General features: G+C 38.7%; 1 protein-coding gene across 1 annotated transcript; it reads left to right on the top strand.

The window, feature by feature from the left end:
• Positions 1-1,354: 1,354 nt before the first annotated feature.
• On the top strand, positions 1,355-10,818 carry TACR2 (tachykinin receptor 2). The gene is given in 6 exon segments (XM_037905362.1): positions 1,355-1,702; positions 1,704-1,756; positions 5,978-6,172; positions 8,568-8,724; positions 9,473-9,669; positions 10,713-10,818. Coding segments are annotated over 6 exon segments (1,056 nt in total).
• The last annotated feature ends 8,141 nt before the right edge of the window (positions 10,819-18,959 follow it).

Here is an 18,959-nt window from a genome sequence, read left to right as displayed (position 1 = left end):
ACCACTGCGGTGTAGACACTACACTGACAGAAAGTGTTTTTCCATTCTTGTAGTAAATGCACCCCTGCAAGAGGGGATAGCTAGGTCAACGGAAGATTTTTTCCATCGCCCTAGCTGCATCTACAGTGGGAGAGTTAGGTCGATTCAACGACATCACATAGAGTGCGACATTTTTGTAAAGTAATGTAAAGTATAAATCATTTAAAAAATATAAAGTAATGCACATTAAGATCAAGATCACGCCATATTAGGCAATAATGGACAGAGTTTTATTCCAGCAGTGTCTGTGTTCATTCTGGGACTCCTGTTTTACAGATGGTGAGCTGAGGCACAGAGAGGCTCAGTCACACATGATGTCCCTGATGTAGTAAAGAACTGAACCCAGGTCTCTCACATTCCAGGTTAGTGTCCATCAGAGATAGAGAATACCCTTCTCAAATTAGTGTTCCCCTTGGCTAATAGTATTGAATTAACTTCCCATAACTTTTAACTTTCTATTTTGCTACAAAACTATTCTAGTGTGTTCTGTGGATTTTTGTTTTAGTATTGTTCACTTCCATTTACATCTGTAGTATTCCACTGGCCCATTTCTGCACTCCTTGAACACTTGAAATGCGCACTGACGTCAATGAGAGTTTTGGAAGCAAAAGGAATGCGGGATTAGTAAAATGCTACCATCTACATCTAGGGTTATAAAACTTGAGAGGAATAGACTAGTCTCAGAGATTATTTGAAGAACCCACACAGAAAAGTTTAAGCACCACCTCATGAAATTTCATATGATGTCAAATTGTTTGTTTAGCTCTTGTATGCAGTAGTCTCCATCTCCTCTCAAAAGTCCCTTTAAGCCCCTGTAGAAAATTTATAACACAAAGAGATGACAACAAAATACCATCACTCCTACCACAACGTCTTTGTATTTCTATCATTCTGTAATATCAAGGATTCACTTTTCAGAACCAGAAGGATTTCCATTTGGATTAGAACTTTTTATGATTTGACACTTTACTTTTTTTTACCTCTGAAAATCTAAAGAAAGAGATCAACCACCACAGGTCTGGAATTGTTAAAAAAAAATACAAAAGGATCTTAAATCACCGTGGACTTCCTCCCCCCACCCCCTTCATCTATTCAAACATGTCATAAATTAAAGGGCTGGGTAGGAGGTATTTCATATATAACATTTCCTCTTGGAACTATATTATATTACTTGAAAAACAGGGCAAAAGGATGTTATACACTGAATTCTGATACATTTTGTTAATTACTTCTAATTATTATCTAAATGAGGAATTCATAACACCAATGTTTATTGTAAGAAATCATCAAATGCCAAATTTAGCTGAATAAAGAAATGAGCACAGCTTCCTTTTTAAACTTTAACAATATTTCGCTGGCTGACTCTCCTGAGGATGACGACAACTGGACTGCAACAACGTTTACCCAGCCTGGATGGCAAATAGCTCTTTGGGCTACCACTTATTCTTTCATAGTTACTGCATCAATTATTGGCAATGTGACTGTCACCTGGATTATTTTAGCACACAAAAGAATGAGGAGTGTTACCAATTATTTTATTGTTAATATGGCTCTTTCTGATCTACTTATAGCTGCTTTCAATACACTTTTCAATTTTATTTATGCCAGCCAGAACATCGGGTATTTTGGCAAAATATTCTGCAGGTTCAGAACTTTTTTTCCTTATAACTGCAATGTTTGTGCGTATTTACTCTCTGACTGCAATTGCTGCTGACAGGTAAGAGATGCAATGGAAAGGTAAATAAAAAAATTAAAGATAAAGGAAGATTATTTTATTGCAAGACTTGGATTATGGAACAGTTTCACAGCCTGCCACTTCAGTGGTTTATTAACAAAAAGGATTAATATCTGCATATTTACTGAGGGATTGGACAGTTTAGGAGATTGGTAACGGGATATAGACCCTTTCAGCTCTAGGTTACTGATCTGACTCAAGCCTGGGTTACTGTAATGGACGAAAGTGGCTTGCATTTCTGAGTTTTGCTTTGTTTTAAAAAGTTAAATATCATAGGAGATTCCTAAATCTTCATGTAAATACAAATGCTTTTTTCACCCCAGAAAGACCCATCATTTGGTTGGAGGTGGAATTTATATGATCTCTTATTGAAAAGGTCATAATCCACAATGTTATTTCTGAATCAAGATGCAACTACAAAGAAAAGGCAAAGAAATGTGCTTCAGATACTAGACTTAGCATCCACAAGTTGTTAGGATTTATTATTCAAGAACAAAACTTAGATTATATTCATTGTGATTTTGAATGTCTCTGATAAGTAAGAGGCAATTTAATATTTTCAAAATGCTCTATTAGATTTGCAAAATTTATTTCACAATGGGAGAAACCTGCAAGGTTTGGGTACATTTATGGTCCACATGTTCAATGAGTAAACATTTTTCTTTACTGGGAAGTAGTCTAAATTCAATGGAAGTCATTTTTCATGGTCTGTAAGAAAGGAAAAGGAGTGAAATGAAGCTAAACTGACTCCCAAACTCTCCAGTGCCCTCCAGGCGTTCTCCAGACCTATTTGATCTTCTCCTTGATCCTTTTTTGATCAATCGTCTCCCCAGTCTCCTCCACTCTCCACCAAGCACCAGAAACACCTTTAATCTTTCCCCTCCTACCTTCTCTGAGTCTCCTATCTTCCCCAAGTCATCTCAAGGCAGTGACTCAGTGTCCACAGTTCAGGAAATATCTGGGTTTCACTGAGTCTTCTCAATGGGATTGCAATGTCTGATCATTTTTCCTCCTATCAAATAAGGGTAACATATAAGTCTCCTGCCACCTGTCTCTGTCAGAAACCTGGGAGGGATAGCTCAGTGGAACCTGGGAAGGATAGCTGAGTGGTTTGAGCTTTGGCCTGCTAAACCAAATTGTGAGTTCAATTCTTGAGGGGGCCATTTAGGGATCTAGGGCAAAAATTGGGGATTGGTCCTGCTTTGAGGAGGGGGTTGAACTAGATGATCTCCTGAGGTCCCTTCCAACTCTGATATTCTATGATTCTATGACATCCTTTATCTACAAGGGTAAGGCATGCTTCCCTCTGGAACCCTTCCAACGCATTATTTAATTAATCATCAGGAGCTGCTATCATAGCAGCTTCTGCAGTTAGTAGTCCTGTTCAGAAGTGAGACTAACTGTTGTGACACACTCAGTCCCTGCCAACCTTGTGATAGAAAAATCAAGTTCAGGATAAACAAATTTGCTTACATAATATCCTGCAAAATAAGTCATTGTGCCCTTGCAGAACATTACACATGCAACATATGCTGAAAATTATACTTGAAAATAGAAACATGTCCTGATTAACAGAGTTACCAAATTTTAACGGACATTAATATAATATCATCACACAGACTGGTGCTCTTGATAATTAGCCCATAGCTAGTACAAATAGAAGTAAATATGTTTTAAGAGGGAACAGTATTTTGATTTTAGAATTCAGACAGGTTGCTTTTCTGGTTTTAAATCAAAGATTTTTGATAACTCTTTTATGTATATCCTTAGAGCTGACCAAAGAACACTTTAAAAAATCCATTCCACCTCAACCCATTCTCATCTGTATCTACTTTTACTTCTTAGGGATTCTTGTTAAAAATATAAAACTAAAACCTTTGTAGTCATATGCTAAGGTTCAAAAAGAAAACTTGGCAGCTCTGCCTAACCATGTTTAGCTATCCTTTACTTGACCTTAAATAGATCCTGACACTGTCTCCTGGAAACTGAAAGATTCTGTTTCCTTTTATTGTTATAGATGTTAATGTCTGCTCAAGCTCGGTTGTCTGACCTTGATGAAACACTGTAATTTAAAATAGTTTATCCTAAAAGTGGCATATCTAAAAGTCACTTACCGTACTGTTAGTCATCACTGTGGGAAGGACTCCAGTCATTTTGCCTTTGTCACAATGTTTAGCATTGAGCTGTTTCTTTCTTGCCAGCCAAAGGATCTGCTAATATTTCCAGCTGCACTGTATATTACAATACCTGTAGAACCTGCACAGTATGGCTAATGCAGACAAGCTACACCTAGGCCTCCAGGCAGAGGTGTATCAGTAGCTGGAGATTCAAGTTCCAAATAACAAACCCCACCAGGCTCCCTTGGAAAAGTTCATAAGCACATAATGTTCAAACTTACAGTTTGTGCAGTTGATCCAGTTGTTTTGTCTGAGTAGGGAGGAAGTCACGTAGAGTGGGGCATGATGGAAGCCTGTAGGGAGTGGGGGAAGAGAAAGAGAAGGGAAGCTCAGGGACATAGCAAGGAGGGAGGGAGGGAAAAGAAATCTCTAGATTTGGATGAGTGTCCAAACTTGTCGGTGTTTATCTAAAACCATCATCTCACTAATCTGCTCTGCATTGCTGTAATACCTTCTTTAGCTCCAGCACTTGGTTCAATTCCTCACTGACAGCTCAGTCAGTGTCATAGTTGACCGTTCTATTTCAGAGTTGCTTTTCATCATGAGAAACGGAATAGAGCACAGATTGCTTGCAAAAGTTTATGAATCTAACACTTAGGGGACTGTTTACTGTTTGACTCTTTCCTGGCCGGGTTCTAGCAAAGTATAACTTAATATACTGTAGGCTAAAGAAACAAAAAGTATCACAGGAATTGTACATTACTTCTCTCTAAATAAGGCTCTGACAGATATGCAATACATATGGTGCTTGTGTTCATGTATTCTTTATCATGTCTATATTGTATGAAGACCTGCACAGAATTCTCTTCAATAGCCACAATCTTCCTTTGCTATGAAATCAAGGAAGTAATTGCAGTTTTCCACTCTAGCTGGACTTTGACATAACCATGATAAAGAGTAAGGCAGATGTGAATAATTGATTACATATTCTCTAAGATACAACTGCGTTTTTACACAGAGACGTTAAAAACAAGGCATTACTCCTCCAAGTAATTTTACAGTCAGATATGTGACATGATTGTTCTGAACAGGTGTGGGAGAAAAGAATCAACAGTACACCACTTAAACTGCTAACACAAGTGCGAGAGTGGTTACAGAAAGAGGAGGCAGGTGACACAAGGGGTTTCCACTGCTAAAAATCAACAGTTCAGATACATGGCAAATGACTTGCAAGACCACGAACTGCTGTTGAGAATAAAATAAGAGGCTTTGGCGGAGACCTTGCTTTAATTTAATCTTCCCTGTTAGCAGGAAATAGATTCCATGCAACAAAGCAGTATGTAACTCAAAGCTTTAATATATATATATATACACACATCTGCTACTAAAAATGTGAATGCAATTCATGCTACCAAGATTCAGACCAAACACATATCACAGTTTCAGTACTTTTTTCTGGCTTCAGTGAGAGACAGCTGCAATGATGGAGCAAATCATTCTTGTGGACTGAGCTGGCTTTGCAATTATTCAGCTGGGCCTAACATCAGTTCCACACCAGCAGCACATTCAGCTGTCTTCGTTATTTAAGGTGGACTGTGTTCGTTCATGGACAGTAGTTTGTGTTGGTATTTGCAGAAAGTTTCGTTTAGCTTAGTTCATTCAAGCTTTCCAAATTAGTAAATTATAAGATACAGCGAGGAGGCAGCAATTAAGATTAGAAAGAAGGAGGATCACTGCAAACCTATTATGCATGTACTCTTACACAAAAGGATTGTTCTCTCTTTATGGATGTTATTATACTAACCAAGAGAGCAAGGAACTGTTGATACAAGGTATAATAAGTTTCACACACAATAGTGCATTCCCTTAGGATAAACTAGCAGTGACTTGTTATAAAATGTTGTAATTTTTCCTTCCAGTGGAAGTTACTAAACCAAAAACAAACAAACAAAAAACGTGCACCAATTGAAATATGTAGTTTTGATTATGTATTGAAACATGATTTGGGATATTTTGCCCTCATTATAATTTTTGACTAGTTTATTGGTACAACAATAAAAATGATGTTACCCCATTTTTCTCCTAAATACATGGCTATAATTTATCCCTTTAAGCCCAAATTTTCTGCTGTGAGCACCAAAGTAATTATAGGAATAATATAGTTGGTGGCTTTTGGACTCGCCTTCCCGCAGTGCTTTTATGCTGAGATCATGATTGATAATGGAAAGACTAAATGTATTGTCTCCTGGCCAGATGATGTTGGACGGAAGCATCAGCTCATGTAAGAACTTCTCAGTTGTATAAAATAGAAATGAGAAATCGATGCAGCATCACTTGAAAGTATACTGGAAGTTTTTCTAATTTCAGTACCCTTGGTTACAAGAGCAATAAGGAAGTAATACCCTTCTGCCTCCATGAGGCAAAGGGAAGGACAACTGTACCCTTAAGCACTTCTTGTTAGCCAGAAATAAAACAGCATTGCAAACTAGGAGAAGGCTGTTCATCTCCTTGATCAGAGAATTTGTGCTGTAACTCAGCTGATGTTGCAGAGGGAGACAACCAAAGGGGTGGAAATGGGGGTTATATTGTGTGAATGTGATAAGAGAAAACGGAATGTAAAGTCTGCTAAATAGGCAATAAATCTTGGTTCCAGTGAATCCCCCTCACCCCCCACTTCAGGCAGGAAGAATCCACATATTTTTATAATCTGGGAACCACATACTTAGCTAAATATGTAATCTACTTTGATGTAGCAAATAACTACATAATGTCATCATTCTGAGAAGAAACACATACATAGCCTTTTGTGGTTAATGCCAGAAGTGTGTGCTAAAGGCTTAATGCATAATCCTTTTACAGAGTTTATGTGAAAATGACATCTGCTGTAACTGACTAAATCAGTTGTTCACTCCCCATAAATGGTGATTGCTTAAAATAATCATACCAAGCATAACATTTATATTTTCCTTACATGAAATGAAACTTGTTGGGTAACATTAAATAGTGTTCTCATATACAATTGAAGCAGATGCTATTGGTTTCGGTAGTAGGGACAGCTAGGTCGCCTACTTTGACCGTTGGTTTAAGTATTTATTTTTGTTTGTAAATAAAAAAACAATATAAATAATAATCTAAGTTTGAATGCCATTCGCTTATCAAAACTTTACAAAGCAGTATTCCCGGTTATCTTTCTTAAAAATCCAGCCACACTTGCTTCCAATACATTGAAATTTGAAGTACTTAATCCAGCAAAATTCCCATTGACTTCAACAGGAATTTGCAGGATTAAGAACCTCAGAATTCAGCCCAGTGTCCTTGTGTACTGGAAGGTACTTCATGATTTTATAAAATTTTGATTTTATATCTTCCATAATTTGTAGCTAACTTTTTTTATAGCCACAAATGCTATAAATCCCTCTGTCATGACCCCAGTAAGGCAGTGAACCCTGAACAAGCTGACGTGAAATCTAAGTCACTGTTAAAAAGATAAATAATGTTGTCCTTAAAAAGAGCCAAGACTTCAGCTTGAGGAAGGATCACTGGAACATGAAAGAAATGCATTTTTACAGTTTGTGGAAGTTCCTTCCATCTGCATTGAGGCTGTAAGGTGAAATTCTGTTCTCAGATACAGGTGCACAGCTCCCATGGAAGTTAATGGGAACCGTGCACACACATCGGTGGGAAGTATGAGACACTTGTGTTGGATCATATTAAAGAAGTTCTGCATTAAAATCACAAATGAGTTTGATTCCCCATAGTTTAAATTCCAGGGTATTACTAATTAAGAGGTCTCTTGGTTTCTGGTACTGTTTCTCTCCCTCTCTGTTTGAAACTTGCAAGCTGCTAATTGTGTTAGTACATTCTAAGACAGAGTCTGTTCTCAAAGCAATTATTTGTCACAACTACTCACACAGAGAGAGACTCAAACCAATACTCTGTAACAACAGAAACAGCACCCAGAGACTCCCTGCCCTTTTGTTAACAATTGTGATTAAAATAGAGATAGAGGATGTATGTGGATGGATGCCTGGTGTGGATAATAACTGAATGATCAGAGAGGTGCCAGCCTAAGAATCCAGTGTCCATCGGCTGAAGAAGGCATCAAGTGGAAATAACCAGAGGACTCCCGGAGGGCAGACTGGAATCCACCCAACAGCCTCAAGAATGGGAGAACCAAAGAACAAGATAACATCTGGCAGCACAGAGCCGTCAGGAATGTGCCATCTGCTGATGAAGCAATTCCCATAAACTGGCATAGGAAGAAATTCCTATAAAAATGGACTCTAGAAAATGAGAACTTTGGGGTCTGATTCTGCAAACCAACTTCCAGGAGCATCAGATGAGCATCTGACAAGGTCCTGCTCCCTCCTCATGTCCAGGCCACCTGGACAGTGGCTTGGCATGAGCAACTCTAAGGCTGGTAACTATGATAACAACCTTGCAGAACCTGTGTGTGTGTGTGAGAGAGAGAGGCAATGAATATGAAATTGAATGGAATGTTATAGCTATAACTAACTGCTTACTCTGATTCTTTCTATATCCACAATAAATGTGGCATTTTGCCTTTTCCCCTTTAAGAAGATCCTGCTGGTTTTTATTTTATTGGTATAACACTTGGACAAAAGCTCTTTGAGACACACGCTAAATGTGAAGATGTATCTGTTTTTCTTTTTCAGGTATCACATCATAGTGATTGCCTTGATTTACCTGCTGCCTTTAATAATGATGTTTGTCGCATATAGCATTATAGGAATTACTCTTTGGAGTAGTACAGTTCCCAGAGACCTCACTAATAGAGTCTATTATCATCATCAAGTTACTGCCAAAAAAAAGGTTAGAAGTGAAACTTAATAATTATCTTTTATCTTGCCAGCAGTTCTGACTCTAGCTGTGAAATGTACCTTACATTCATGCAAAATCTTGCAATGCTGTGTGATTGCACATTGGCATATTAAGGATGTATGAAAAAGTGACAAAATAGTGTCAGAAGAGGGGGTGAGGTGCTCTTTTCACAGACCTCCTGAGTGTGAAAAGCAATAATTTATCATAAGACAGTCTCTAAAAGAGAGACCTTCCAATCAGGGAGAATTTACTGATTTGCCCAAGGCTACACTGAGTGGAGGAGGTAGTGTCCAATGGATTCATGCTTCAAGGAATAGATCTATGTATGCTGCAGACAGGAAGAAATTTCTCTTCCCATTATACACCACCACTAGTTCAACTGATGGTTACCTTTCCCTAATATTTTATCTACCTTTCCCTAATATTTCCAATTTGACTGTAAACAATTCTTATGGAGCAGGCTACCTTAATATGCTAAAATGTATTAATGCAAAGAAACATAAAATCTACAGTCACTATATGCCCTTCCGCTTTCTTGCACTCAGAACTCCTATCAGCATCAATAGTGTAGGAGGAGTTCTCATTGATCTAAGGCATTAAAACCCCTAACATATGATAAAAATATGCACTGATTTAATAAATCAGGAGGAAGAACAGTATTGTTTTAAATCAGATAAACATGAAACTTCAGATAATTGCACAGAGACAATGAAGTAAAGTATTCCTTTTACTTTTCTAGTTTGTGAGGACCATGGTCATTGTTGTGATAACTTTTGCTGTCTGTTGGTTACTTTATCACCTCTACTTCATCCTGGGGAGCTTCAGGGAAGACATCTATCAGCAAAAGTATATTCAGCAAGTCTATCTTGCAGTCTTTCTGCTTGCTAGGAGTTCTACGATGTACAATCCAATTATTTACTGCTGCCTTAACCAAAGGTTAATAGCAAAAAAAATAAAACACAAAAAAATCCCACCATCCTATAGGCAAGTGGCTAAATTCCTTAGGTGTGAATGGGAGGAATTCTATTGAACTCAATGGAGCTTTGCCCATTTAGACCCAGAGAGAATTTAGTCTGGGGTTCTCTGAACACGTGCTGTGTGTTACTAGCCATTTTAAATCAGTTTTAAAATGTTTTACCCTCAGTAAAATTCAGAGAGTTACTATGTGATCAGAACTTGCATCCACTTCCATGGCGTAGGATCATCTGAGAATAGAGTAACAAAAGACATTTGTATTATCTGCCTCTTGTTTGCCCACCTGATGCAGTAACACCTGACATTGCTGAGTCTAGCTATGGCTGCCTAGACTCTAGGCCCTAGAACATAAATCAAAAACAAAATAAAGCTCTGCACATTTAAAATTAAAGCAGGCAAGAGCACAGCAGCAGTAGTCATCCTCATTGCTTATTCAGGTATCCACGTAAGCAGGTTTGCAAAATAAAGACCTAATGAATTAACAACTACTCTTCTTTCTTCAAAGCCGCTCCTCTAATGTCCTGTCTCTAACTGGAATTTTCTCAATACAGCTCACGGTCATTTAGCATTTATTAAGAGTGACTATATTAAACACACAAGGGACCTACATGAACATCCCATCTGTAAATGTCAGAATGAAAAAACTAGCTAACCAGTACAGTCTTGCCACAGCCCAAACTTGTAGGGGTTTTTATGTTTTGTGTTTGAAAGGAAGGCGCATTCTCTCTGATAGTGCAATACATAAAATAGAAAGAGACCTGATCACTGCCTCGTCCATCTGAGCAGTGAAAATGTCTCTCTTTTTATGCATTCAATCCCCCAACAACCAAATTCTTCCCTCAGACAAGTGCACAGGGCTCTTATTGACTTCAATGGAAGCCTTTCCTATCCCCATGCTCATTCAAGGGTGGAGCATGCCCCAACTCTCTCTCTCTCTCTCTCTTTGCAGTTAGCATGATCATTGTATCATTTAATTTCCTTTTTGTGTTTGTGCATGTTTGCAGGTTTCGTTCTGGTTTCAGATTAGCTTTCCAATGATGCCCATGTATAAAAGTAACGGAGGGAGACAAACAAACTTATTTACCCATCAACTTCACAGCTGATCCGTAACCAGCCAGCCAAACAAAGCTAATTGAAAAACAGACACACTGAAATGAGAAAAAGACGACATCATTAACCTGCATGCATTTAACACTTGGATTTTTATTTAGATGCTCTGGAATAGCGTTCAAAATATAGTCTCTAAAAGATAGTGTAGTAGATTTTAGAAGCCTGGGATCCATTTTTAATTAATTCTTTTGTACCATGCTGTGGCAGGTGCCATGAACATTGAAAACAGGGTAAGAGTAGTCATTATTTATCAGTTTCAGAGCTGGGTGGACTTTTTCAGCCAACCCTTTCCTCCTCCTCCCCACCAAAAAATGCAGGTTTGAATCAATCAAAACATATCACAAATGTATGTGGATTTTGTCAAATTGTTTCAGATGAAACAAAACACACGTTGGAAACGTCTAAGTGGGGTGTTTCAGCAAGAGTGAAACAAAGGGGATTTAGGCATCTTGCACAAAATGGAGATGATGGCAGCAGCAATGGTACCCTTATACCCACTAGTTCGGGCACTCAACTGGGATGTGGGAGATCCCATGTTTGAATCCCAGCTCTAGAGAAGGGATTTGAACCCAGGTCTCTCCCACCAACGTGCGAGCAGCTACCTGGCTATACAATCATTCTCTTGCGTTCTCTCACTCTCTCTCTCTCTGGCTAGCCAAGTATTTCATACAAAGTGGGCAACCAGTTGCCTGGTGTTTAGTTTGGAGAAAACAAAGCTGGGTTCAAGTCCCTGCTCCAGAGTAGGAATTCAAATGCGGTTCCCCAGGTAAGTGGCCTAGCCATCTCCTCCTCTCTTTTGTGAATCTAGCTCCTCGCTTTCTGTACCTTTATCCAAATTAATTAATTAAATACGTGGTTAAAATGTCTGAAATCAATATTTCCTTTGCCCCAAGACAGGGTTTTCTGATTTTTCCACTCACCAAAAATTCTAAAAAAATTCAGTCTTGGTTTGACCCAAGCTGAATTTGGTGTTGATAAACTCCCAAATAATTGGAAAATCAATTCTTCACACACCTCTACCCACACCCTGCTACAGTGTCTGTAAGCTGCACAGCCACGTATTCTCCAAAGACCATCACTGAGCTAAGAATTTCATATCAGCCCATTCCAGAATTGAAAATCATAATAGGGAAGAATTCAATTTAAAAAGTGGCGGCGGCGGGGGGAATAGCCAAATTGGGTGAACAAAAGGGTTAAATAAAAAAAATCCTGATGGAAATGTCCTTCCTTTTTCTGTTTTTTAAGAAACTTTTCTATGGAGAAGAACCAGCATACTGCTATAGGTCCCAGTTCCACAATCAGATCCATTCAGCTGGACCCTCACTCACACCGATCAGGAGTACACCCGCTCCGATGAGATTGCCGGACTGGGCCGTAGGAGATGTAACTAAGACAAATTATAAACCATAAATTAGAGCTCGACCCAAGCTGCAAAGTTTGGCTTTGAACTTTTCCAGAGTTCTGGGGTGTTTGGGCCTTTGTTTTGATACGGCCTTATAGTTTATCAATATAAATTGGGAAGCCATTCCTTAAAGAATCTTTATTGCTGGAATTCTTATTTATAGGAAGTAGGACCCAAATCTCAACATCATTGCTTTATAAACTTATCACAGAAATTAAACATTTAATAGCCATTATTACACAAGCAAAACATAAGTTACCAACGTGCACATTAATTAACACCCATGTTAACAGAATAAAGCACCTGAGCCTCCAAGATCCTCTGCAGATCTCAAAGCATTTTGCAAATGAAAATATAATTATCCCTAATTTACAGGTGAAGACATGGTGGCACAAGAAGGTTTTACCCATGTACCCACACCAGTTTCACTGGCAATGCTGGATGCAGAACACAGATCTCCTAACTCCCAGTCCAGTGCTCTATGTATTGGCCATGCTGTCTCCCATTCAAACGTCATATGGGCTTGTAACAGTACTTGTGCACTGAAGGAAACATATTAAACTGAAAGATAACAGCCAATGTCACTCAAGCTTCATCTTTCTCAGGAGCACAATAGTTCTGTCCGAGTTCTTCACAACTGGAGGAAGAAACCTCTCGAGGCAGAATCTGTACAGCTAGATCATCTCCCTCCTTACTAGCAGTTATTTCAAATGTATTTCATCTGATTCACTGGCTGAGAATTGCTTGTTAGTATGACTAACAACATTTAGTAGGGATGGTATGTCCCCAGCCCATGCCTCAAGTTAACACATACATGCAAATGCAACCACTGCTAGAAGCTAGGTTTAATATAAAATGAATAGTCCACGCAGAGAACTGTTTTAATCCTTCTAACCCAACAAAGCACTGTAACAGATTGACAGTTTTTTATGATATCCTGAATGAACTTTATTAGGTTAAACCTTATTGAATTAGGGTTCATACCTTTGGAGTCCATTGAATTAAAAATACAATTGTGTATGTACTTTTGCGGCATTGTATGTACCTGCTCTAGTAAGAGGAGGAAACTAACCAGAGAAATTACATTTCAGCCCTTTAAAGCCAGACCCCTGGAGAGATTTGCACATACTAGTTTAAACTTGATTCTCCAGGGACCAACAGACAAAGGATTTTTGGACAAATAGCCTGGTTTTAAACAGGCTCAGGGGCTTTTTCCTCATCCACTGAATGGACAGGACCCCCTATCCACAGAGATCCCCAATTCTTAGGGAAGGCTTGGCACGACGTGGGCAGCTGAGGCCCGGTTAGACTGTGTGCTTGTTCTGATCCCAAGCTGTAATGAACTTGGAACCACAAGGACTCCCCTTGAGTGGGGAGTTGAAGGTCTGCTGCTGCCAGAGTCCATGTTAGGGTTGGGGTGATCTCTGGTAAGCTTATTAGCATTTGTGTAGGTCCTTTTACTGTTTTTAATATTTTCTCTGTAATCTTACCACTTCAAGAATAAAGTAGGCTTGCATAGGAAGTGCTGTGTGGTAACTTGTAACTGTAGCAATTACACCTGTTAACTGTCTTTGAAGAGAAAACAAGCAGGTTTGTCTAGGCACTCTGTCTCTGCTGGGAATAACAGTTGTCATAAATATAAAGGGAAGGGTAACCACCTTTCTGTATACCGTGCTATAAAATCCCTCCTGGCCAGAGGCAAAACCCTCTCACCTGTAAAGGGTTAAGAAGCTAAGGTAACCTCGCTGGCAACTGACCCAAAATCACCAATGAGGGGACAAGATACTTTCAAATCTGGAGGCGGGGGGAAACAAAGGGTTCTGTCTGTCTGTGTGATGCTTTTTCCAGGAACAGATCAGAAATGGAAGCATTCCAACTCCTGTTAAGTTAGTAAGTAATCTAGCTAGAAAATGCATTAGATTTTCTTTTGTTTAATGGCTGGCAAAATAAGCTGTGCTGGAGGGAATGTATATTCCTGTTTGTGTGTCTTTTTGTAACTTAAGGTTTTGCCTAGAGGGATTCTCTATGTTTTGAATCTGATTACCCTCTAAGGTATTTACCATCCTGATTTTACAGAGGTGATTCTTTTACCTTTTCTTTAATTAAAATTCTTCTTTTAAGAACCTGATTGATTTTTCATTGTTCTTAAGATCCAAGGGTTTGGTCTGTGTTCACCTGTACCAATTGGTGAGGATTATTATCAAGCCTTCCCCAGGAAAGGGGGTGTATGGCTTGGGGGGATATTTTGTGGGAGAAGACATCTCCAAGTGGGTTCTTTCCCTGTTCTTTGTTTAAAACGCTTAGTGGTGGCGGCATACGGTTCAAGGACAAGGCAAAGTTTGTACCTTGGGAAAGTTTTTAACCTAAGCTGGTAAGCATAAGCTTAGGGGGTCTTTCATGCAGGTCCCCACATTTGTACTCTGGAGTTCAGAGTGGGGAAGGAACTTTGACAACAGTGAAGGCAGGGACCTGTAGGGCCTGGAAATATCCCAGTCAGAAGAGAGAAAGACGTGTATCTCCACCCAAGAAAGGCAACGGCTGCAGGAGCAAGAAGCCTGAGAGTGGGTTCCCTTCCTGGACCACTGAGGGGAAATGCATATGTGGTTGCCCTGAATTGGCACAGCCACTTTGATCATCCAAGCACCCTGACTGCCTAACTCATTTACTCCCACTCCTACACACATCTCAGCTCCCTTCCCATGTTAGTTATCCACACCATTTCTCCTCCCCCATATTAAAAATAAAAAAGCAAGGGTGAATAGGGGAATGAGGCAATGTTAAAAGTTTAAGATATTAAGCACAATAAATTCAAGACATACAAAACACAGTGAGTGACTGATAAGGGTTTAGAATAGACGCACCTTCTCTATCATAAGCAGTGTTCTTTAATATTAAAGAGCCTTACCGTGACTGTAAATGGAACACCTGGTGAGACTTAGCTCCTTCTTTTCTATTACAGCCTCCAGTTTGTCAGTCATTTGGAAATACTCCACCTTTGCTCTAAAAGCTTGGTAGCTATGAAGTGTTGGGCTGGATGGGGATTAGAGGACTAGCACCTCCCCCTCCTCCTCCTCCTCTGCTCATCTGGAGCAATGGGAAAAGAGAAAGAAGGAGGAGAAAGAAACAAAACTTCTAGGCTTAGTGCAACTGAAAATATGAAGACATTTCCTGAGGCCCATTTCCTAAGCAGTGGAAATAGGATACATATCTAGCTGGAGTCCCTGAGTGTGTGGGAAGCAAAGAAAAGACTTCTGATGCACTGCCAGGTCCCCAGCATTCACAGTGATAAACGGTGACATCATAGATGCTCACTTGCAAGCAGTGTTTGAAGAGCAGTTTGAAAACAAGGTAGTTCCAGGAGGAGAGTTGAAAATCCACACCCACAAACAGTAGGCTAGTGAAATACTTAGACTTCACTATACATTTCATTACACAGTACATTAATCTGTAGTTTGATTGCCTGTTTATAAAAGTCAATATATGCAACAGTCTTGAAGAATGTTCAGATTTTCAGTTACTTGTCCAACCACCATTTTAGAAATTGGGTGAAATATCAAACATTTTAACAAATGACTATATGTTTCAATCATTTAATCAAAAGACTAGTTTGAGAGTGAATGTTATACAGATATATATTGTTTATACTTATATATACACACATCCAGTTACATGCATGATATTGTTTTGTTTGTTTCGGTTTGCTTGTATCATGTGCAATGTGAATGGATGGATGTGAACTTTGGAAAATAAAAAATAAGGAAGGGGAAAAGCAATCTCACTTGCTACTTTAATTTGTGTTACTTCCAAGTTTTACCAAGGTGAGAAAAGCCCTAAAGGCTCAGAATCTCTTCATTCGCAAAAATAGATTTACTAAGGCCTTGTCCAAACCCCATTTGCATCAATGGGATTTCTTTCTATTGACTTTAGTGGGCTATAATCAAGCCCATAATGACTAAAGAGTAATGAAGCCATGTTGTAAATAAAATTGAAAGAGTAGACAAGGACATCATTTTCCTTCCCAGTTTTGTTTTAGGTAGGGGAATGGATGGGTTCCTCTTCAATATCTGCCTAATAATCCCACTTATGCACCCTGTAGAAAATTCTGCTAAAAATTACACTAGTGTGACCCCATTGTTCCATGGGTTCACACCACTGTAACTGCAGTTTGGCACTGTCTCTCTCCTGCCCACATCTTTCAAAGATTCGTTTTTGTTTTTAAAGATTTAAAAAAATTCCCAAAAGCTCTTCCTCGTCAGCTGTCCCTTGACTAGACAGCTTGATTTTTCCAGAGACAGCATTTCTCATCCACATGTGACAGACAAGGCTATTTCTGGTGGCACTAATTCCCAGCAGACTGTAGCACATGATGGGTAACTGCAGTAAGAAATAGGGTTTTTAAACAGTACACTACCATTCAAGATGTTTAATCTGGACATTATTTAGCTGGTTTTGGGGGGCATGCAAGGGTTTACCATTATTTTAAGAAAATGAATGGGAGCTGGAAAAGAAGCCACCTATAGTGATGCTACTAAATACACACACACATTGATTAGCAGTTTCTGAAAGAAACTGAAATGAAGACAGCTTTGTTTAACAAGAACCATCATGATTCTTTCTGCTACAGGAAATAAAAGCAATTTAGGAGAGATTCTCTGCTAAAGAAATTTGTCAGTGCTCTTAGTCATCGCAAGCCTGAGTTACACATCATTATGGGTCTACCCCTAGATGATGCAAAAAGGTGCTTTTTTCAACTGAGTTAGATTAACACTACTGGAAAGCCCCATTAACACCCTATAACCTCTTCACAATTGTGTTAGTTGTCCCTTCCTCAGCTACAACATGACCCAGCTAACTTAACTGTAATGATGTTAAACTGTCTCTACGTGGATGTTAAGGACACCTTAACCTGCATTGATAAAAGCAGCTAAACTGAGAGCACTAGTTCACTTACTGTACTTACCAACCATTTCAGATTCCAAGGCCAGAAGGGACCATTGTGATCCAAAATAATTCCTAGAATGTATCTTTTAGAAAAACATCCAATCTTGATTTTAAAATGGTCAGTGATGGAGAATCCACCATGACTGTGTCCATTCTTCCAGAAAGCTAGTTCATCTTCCATCTCTTCTTGACATATAACCAGATTGTTTGCACTTTAGGTGGCTAACTTGAGTTCTCCTCCTACTAAACAGCTCTACAATACCCTAGTAAGGAACTGAAGGGTTGCTGTATTGAGAGAGTGGGATATAGATTACCCTTCTGGGTGTCAGTTGCTCTTTTTCTTGAAGGGCTGGGATAGCATGTTGCAGAGCTAGCATCACCATCCTTCCTTGACCTGTATTGCTATGAAGGTTGCAGCTATTTTCTGATGGATCAGATCACTGAAGTTTTTTGTTAGCCTGTTTCTGGTTCATATTTGGAGAATAATTTCTTCAGTTTTAGAAGACATCGCTAAATTTCTATGCAGGAATCAGAATACGATCTCTGGTAAGATATGTCACGTCACTGATGCAATCATTGAAAGTGGAGACTCTTTCCCCATCATTCTGTAGGCACAGCAATAAGACGGTAGAGTGTAAGGCAGGTTACATTATTTATAGCAATTCATGAGGTAAGAAGAAGATGGCTCTCCATAATAATAAATAAAATCCTTCACAATGTATATAGAAATGATTAAATATTAAACTGCAGTTAAAATATCCAGTTACTGAGAACTGCTATTTAAAGTTATTTCTGTTTTTAAATACCAAAAAAGGAGTCCGTTGTATTCATTAAGGAAAAATTGTCTGAAGAATCTTGTCATTCCAACAAAATGAAGAAACAAAAAGCACAAAACAGTTTCAGAAATTAGGAAACTCTTTATTTTTGCCTTCTGCTAATTTAAAAAGAACAAAAATTGCTTGTTTTAAAACATTAAAATGCTGATGAGACCGTTGTAAGAGAAACACTAAAGGACCTTCAACTGTAGCAGTATGAGCAGATGACAGCATAACATAGGTATGTAAATGACACTTTTCCCTTGAAATAAGGTTTATATGATCATTTTTATATAACAAACATCTTACAAAGTAAGGATCATAGTTTTATTCTTCAAGCCACAAACCTTTAAATAATGCACTGTAAGACATCTCAATTAGTGCTTGGTCGACATGGAATTTAAGACATTTTTTAAAATACAGTCAAGACTTGCACTTCACTCTTAACACACTTCTCAGGGGTAAGAAGCAGTTTAGAGATTAAAGTCTGCATACGTCCATCTTCTGCTTAGAAAAGAACTAGGGCTTCTTATCTCATATTAACTATCCTCCATGACAAGGAAAGTTCCACTGTTATAAACACAAAGCCACCTCCATGCTTATTGTCATCCCATTTTTAGTATAAATTATGAAGATTGGCCCAACCAAAAATCCACATAACCAAGCACCTCCAAATTTAGGGGAAGAGGTTTCACAATCTAACCTTTGATCCAGATTTGAATTTTGCTGCCATTCAGTCTCTGTATATTGAACCAAATTCTCAGATTCAAACAGACCCACATTTACTAGTGTTCAAAAGTCAGATCCTAATTTTATGGCTCAAGCCATCTCCAAAAGATTGCCGATATCATAAATAAGATTTGTGAAATTAAAATGACTTACACTAACAAGCAAACAAAAACCTTGTTCAGCATAGCAAGCTTCTCACTTTATTTTGTCTATCGTTTTGGATTATAGATGCATACCTGGGCTTGGCAGGCTGA

This window comes from Chelonia mydas, chromosome 7 (assembly GCF_015237465.2).
Source record: "Chelonia mydas isolate rCheMyd1 chromosome 7, rCheMyd1.pri.v2, whole genome shotgun sequence".
NCBI lineage: Eukaryota > Metazoa > Chordata > Testudines > Cheloniidae > Chelonia > Chelonia mydas.
The sequence above is the reverse complement of the archived record's forward strand: the minus strand, read 5'-3'. Positions and strand labels throughout refer to the sequence as shown.